At 35.7% G+C, this 6,015-nt stretch overlaps 1 protein-coding gene across 7 annotated transcripts in view; it reads left to right on the top strand.

The window, feature by feature from the left end:
• FAM214A (family with sequence similarity 214 member A) overlaps positions 1-3,045 on the top strand; it is a 130,022-nt gene extending 126,977 nt beyond the window's left edge. For 6 of the 7 annotated variants that reach the window (XM_023509971.1, XM_023509967.1, XM_023509968.1 and 3 more), the window contains one exon: positions 891-3,045. In XM_023509971.1, coding sequence (XP_023365739.1) covers positions 891-1,112 — 222 coding nt within the window. In that variant the 3' untranslated portion in view covers positions 1,113-3,045. The remainder of the gene's footprint in view (positions 1-890) is intronic. The other variant, XR_002771946.1, reaches the window with a different exon arrangement.
• Positions 3,046-6,015: the final 2,970 nt, after the last annotated feature.

Here is a 6,015-nt window from a genome sequence, read left to right as displayed (position 1 = left end):
TCAAAAAAAAAAAAAAAGTAAAAAAAATTTTTGTATGTGATAGAAGGTGTGCAGTTAAGGTTCATTTTTAAGCATATGGTTGTTCAACATTGTTGTTCTTTCTTATTACTTTATTCTAGTTCTTTGTCATTTCATATACATTTTAGAATTAATTTGTCTTGTTTCTACAAAATAGCCTCTTAAGCTTTTGTTTGGATTGCATTGATACAGCTCAATTTAGGGAAAATTTACATCTTAAGAACATAAAATCTTTCATGAGAGAAAATATTTGCAAAGGACTCTTCTGAGAAGTAATTAATAGCTAGAATATATAAGAAACATTAACATCTTGCAGGGGCAACACCACGTCTCTAAAAAAACGGCCAGGTCTTGGGGCAAGTGCCTGTATTCTCAGCTGCTTGGGAGGCTGAGGCAAGAGGATCACCTAAACCCAAGAGTTTGAGGTTGCACTGACCTGTGCTGCCACAACATTATATCAAGGGCAACATTGTGACACTCTGTCTCCAAAATATATATTTATATATATAAAATATATATATACACACATATATGTGTGTATATGTAAATAACAAACAATTAGGTCTTTCTGAAGTAATAGGCCTTGCCCTGCCTCCCAAGAAAAAACAAAAGAAAGAAAGAAAAATTAGGTCTAAATAATGGTGAAGTTCCGGGAGAGTTCAACATAGGATAGAATATGTTAAGAGGCCAAACATAAGAAAATTGATAGTGAGGATGATTTCAAGTCAGATCAAAGGCAGAAATGAGAACCTGGCAATGGTAATAGCCACTTTTCTAGTCCCTAAAAGCATAGTGATATATTTCTTTAAATAGAAAAAATAAAAGCATTAATTTTTCTAATTGATTTTTTAAAAAATTATTTTGTCTTCCAGGAATCTGTCTTGAACTATCGTTTAGATCCTCTCGGCATTGTTGATGGTTTCACTGCCGAGGTAGGGGCAAGTGGTGTTTTTTGCCCCACTCATTTGACTCTTCCAGTTGAAGTGTCATTCTACAGTGTTTCAGATGATAATGCTCCCTCTCCCTATATGGCAAGTATTTTTTATACTGTCCTTTTCTGCAAAGTCAACCAGTTTAATAACAATTGTCTTTAAATGCTATGGTATAATGCTTAAAAATATAAAACATTTCCTAAGTGAAGATTGCATGCAAATTAATATACTGAAATATTATCTCACAACTTCTTTCTGAGCCAGCTCAAGCAACAGATAACCTCTTTTGCTTTTAAGGATGGTGCTGAAAATTTACTTGTTTCTGTGTGATTTTCAAAAATGAGAAAAATTGATTAGTGGCACTAATCTTGCTGTCTTGCTGTGTTCTTACTGTGCACTCCACTCTACAAGGTTTGTCTTCCCATATGATTCCTACCTCTACTTAGAGCTTAAGGATTTGGTGGCTTAAAGCCTTTTGTGAGGCCCTTAGGTATGTTTTGGACCCATTCTTTTCTAACTCTTGGGTTTTTAGAATAATAGCTATTTCAGAGTAAAGTATGAAATAGTGAGCTCAGGTCTTAATGGAGAGTGAAAAAGCAAAGGCACGTTAGAGAGCATAGTCTCAAGCTTTAAGATCCTATAATTTCACCTTTCCCTTTTTTATTCCAATGGATTGCAGATAAAGTAAGCCTTTAACTAAGTCCTGATATATGATTTGTATCAGCCTTTTTCTGAAAGACAAAGAGGGCGAAGTGGCTACCAAAGCTTCTCTGTAGACATGTTTACTGTGATGGTATCAAATATGGAATCAAATCTGAGTCTGCATGCTAGGTCTTTCTTTGGAGAAATGCAAATTACTGTAGTCAGCTGTACAGCCTAGTCTTGCTACTTGAATTTCCTAACTTACCACCTGGCCTAATTCTTTTCTCTCCTAACATCCCTCTCCCCTACCTTCTAGGTTTTTAAAGAATTAGTAACAGTGTCTTTGTTATTAGTAAAACCTGTGAAGAGGGATGTCTGCATAATTGAGAAATAATAGAGAAGGAAGGAAGTTATGTTTTTTAAAGGACCTAAATATGGCCTACTCATTATTGTCCCTGTTTGCTCAAGGAAGGTTATTTAGGTTTATTCCATTCTAAGGGTAAAGCTTGTAGCCAGGAACCTGTTCGCTGTTTTATACTTTGATAGAAAAAGTACAGTGGTGTCTCCTCATTCATTCAAAGTTTTCTTTTCCCAGCAATATTTATACTTGTGGGTCTTAATCATGAAGAGGTACAGCATTGGTTATTATCAAAAGCAAAGGTCCTTCCCTTTCAAACCTTCCCAGTTACTACATATCCTGCCTATTTTTCATTTAACATAAAATGAATTTTCTCCAGAATAATTTTGAAAAAATAATTGCCAATTTTGAACAGTTAAAAAATGGAAAGTAAAACTGAGAGATTAATATCAGAATAAATTCATAGCATAGTGGAATACTAACATATATTATAATTTAGCTGTAAAGATGCCCATTTTGCTTTACCAGGACATCAAGAATGTCATCAGTTTCATACATTCTATGGCAACATAGAAATAGAGAATGTGAAAGATAAGGTCTAAAATACTGCAATCTTTCATTAGTAAAGATAATCCTTCTTGGCCATTAGGATAGCTCAGAAATGAGAGAAAAGGGTGAAACTAGATGAAAATCAGCTGAAATAAATACCTTTGAGTAAAATTCATGAGCCAGGGGCTATATGAACTGTGCATTCAAAATGCAAAACAGCGTCAATCTTTGACCTTGGTTGACATATTAAAAAAAAGAAGGATTTGGAAATAAAAGATTTTATTCACTCTAGAAAGTACTGGAATATCAGGTTTATGTATCATAAATTTGAATAGATTAGATATTTGAACAGATAATGGAAAGGGTATAAGTCAGGTTGCTGGGTTGTTTATTCATCTGTCCTTTTAAGAATCCTTTCTGTTCTCTAATAATATACTTCAATCAACTATCTCATAATTTTTTTGTCAGTAAGTTTACTTCTTAGGAATGGATTCTCTTAGCAAGTAACACATTCTAAATCTTAGATCATAAATTTTTCCTACTGTAAATTAATAAAATTAATTTTGTTCTTCAGGAATATTATTTATGTTTTGGCAGTTTAGTCTGTTTTGAAAGAACTGGTCATGTTTTGACAATACATATTAAAGACCAGTAGTACTGAGACACTAAGCTTCTTTTTGTTAACTCTAATAGTAACCTTGTTACTCTAATAATAACTTCGAGACCTGTCATCATAAATTATACAAATGACTCACAAAGGTAAATTTTACCATAGAAAATGGTTTGTAGTATAGGGGTAGTACAGGACTTTTCATGAGATAATTCCTTAAAGATTAACTGAAAGCCATAAAATATCTCTCTCCAATTCGGAATCAATGGTAAAAATGCTCCCCAAGTGTTTTTGACAGTATATAGCTGTTCAGAAACTATTGCATGTTGAAATCAGGCAAAAATATCTAAAACATTTGTGCCAGAGGTAAATTTATGGTATAAACTCCATTATTATCGAGTGGTGCCCATAGCTCAGTGGGTAGGGTGCTGGCCACATACACCAAGGCTGGGGGGTTCAAACCTGGCCGGGCCTAGCTCAAAAAACAACAATGGCAGCAATAAGAAAAAATAGCCAGCATTCTGGCCGGTGCCTATAGTCTCAGCTACGTAGGAGGCTGAGGCAGGAGAATTGCTTGAGCATAGGAATTTGAGGTTGTTGTGAGCCGTGACGCCATGGCACTATAAGCAGGGCAACAGCTTGAGACTCTGTCTCAAAAACACAAACAATAATACTGCATTATTATCATATTAACAAGGCCATGTATGATTTCTACCAATTTGTAATTAACCAGATCAAAATATACTTTTTTCTGGTGGTGCCTTTGGCTCAAAGGAGTAGGGCGCTGGCCCCATATACCTGAAGTGGCAGGTTCAAACCCAGCCCCAGCCAAAAAAAAAAAACTGCAAAAAATATATTTAGATATATGTACTTTTTTCTTTTCCACTTGTTTTTGCATATTCTCTGTACCATAATAATTTGAGGATTTTCTGTGTAATCTTTTGATCAAACTTAGTTTACCTTAACCTTACTATTCTACTTTAAAATGCCAGAAGAAAAATGTATTTTTCTTTATGTTAATTATAGTAAAATTCAAAAATTGATAATATTAATAAAATTTTAAATAATTTTCCAGTTCTTTCCTAAAATTCCTATCTTGCCAATGCTACTGATCTTACATTGTTTAGAATTGTTTTAGAATATTGCCATAAGGCTCAGTACCCATAGCTCAGTGAGTAGGGCACTGGCTCCATACACCAAGGCTGGCGAGTTCAAGCCCGGCCCAAGCAATCTTCTTGCCTCAGTTTTTCTATTTTTAATAGAGAAGGGGTTTTGCTCTTAGTCAGCCTGCTCTCAAACTCCTCAGCTCAAGCAATCCATCGACCTTGGCCTCCCAGAGTGCTTCATTTAGAATATTCATTTAGGGCAGTGGTTCTCAACCTTCCTAATGCTGCAAGCCCTTAATATAGTTCCTATGGGTCGCAGGTTGAGAACTGCTTATTTAGAGTAAATATTCACCCAGGAATATTGGTAATTACCATCCAGGAACCATGGGCTCCCAAATTTATGGGCTCTTTATCTCTAGTCAGAAATCGACACTCTGCTCATATTAAAAAAAAAACTGGCATACCTACTACCTCATTAGACATGTAGAACAGATCGTGAGAAAAAAAAGTGTTAAACCTTCATTACTGTTTTGGTTGGGGGCACAGTTTGTTGATATGGTGTCTTCAAGTGACCATGTAATAAATCAAATTTGTCAAGAGCCACATACGTGCCAGGTGCGTTGACTCACGACTATAATCCTAGCACTCTGGGAGGCCAAGGTAGGTGGATTGTTTGAGACCACCCCGAGCAAGAGTGAGACCCTGTCTCACTGAGGTAAAAGGATTGCTTAAGCCCAAGGGTTGGAGATTGCTGTGAGCTATGATGCCATGGCACTCTGCTAAGGGTGACAAAGTGAGATTCTGTCTCAAAAAAACAAAACAAAACATGTCTTCTCAGCGCCCATTTCCATGAATGTTTCCCAATTTTAATGTGTTTATTTGATGACCTGATGTAAAATGATATTTACTTGGAGCTAAGGGATTCATATATGTTATATCTGGCTTCTCTTTTACCTTTGTGCACTTGTTTTTACCTCCCAACTTACAAAGCCAACAGAGATGTCATGTGATGGGACAGTTCTATTGTTTATTTACTTCTACATAAGTTTGGCAGATACAGCATATAATGATGGAATCATGAAATGTAGAACATGCAGTTATTCTACTTGATTATTCCACCTTAACTACTCAAAAATATTAGTCCAGTTAAATAGATCAGCATTCACTTTTTGAAACTAAGAATCAAGTATCACAATCACTACTTATAGCCATTTGGTCATCCTATTTATTAAGAAGCTTTCAAGGATTCACTTGAACTTATTTTAATTTGTACTTTTCCCCTATTGTTTGGAATACTGGAGTGATTAGAGCATCCTCAGAAAGACTACTTCATATGTTAGAGCAGTGCTTCTCAAACTTCAGTGTACATATGATACCATCTGGGGAATCTTGTTAAAAATGTAGATTTGATTTGGGTTCGGCACCTGTGGCTCAAGTGGCTAAGGCACCAGCCACATACACCTGAGCTGGCAGGTTTAAATCCAGCCCAGGCCCACCAAACAACAATGATGGCTGCAAAAAAAAATGCAGATTTGATTTGATAGGTCTGGGGAGAAACCGAACACATGGTATTTCTAACAAGTTCATGAGTAATGCTGATGTTGCTAGTCTGAGAACCATTTGAGTAACAGCCTAACTGGAGGACTCCTGGTATCCCCTTTTAGACTTCTGTAATGAAATAACCATAATTTAGCTTTGACCTTGACTCAAATCTTAGCTCTTAGACATTCAATCCATCTTGCTCTCATATGGAATCAATCTGAATTCTTGGATTCCTTAGTAAGTGACAAAAAAAAAAAA

This window comes from Otolemur garnettii, unplaced genomic scaffold, assembly GCF_000181295.1.
Source record: "Otolemur garnettii isolate 467f Iridium unplaced genomic scaffold, OtoGar3 scaffold00011, whole genome shotgun sequence".
Classification (NCBI taxonomy): domain Eukaryota; kingdom Metazoa; phylum Chordata; class Mammalia; order Primates; family Galagidae; genus Otolemur; species Otolemur garnettii.
Note: the sequence above shows the minus strand (reverse complement) of the source record. Positions and strands in the feature narration are given on the sequence as shown.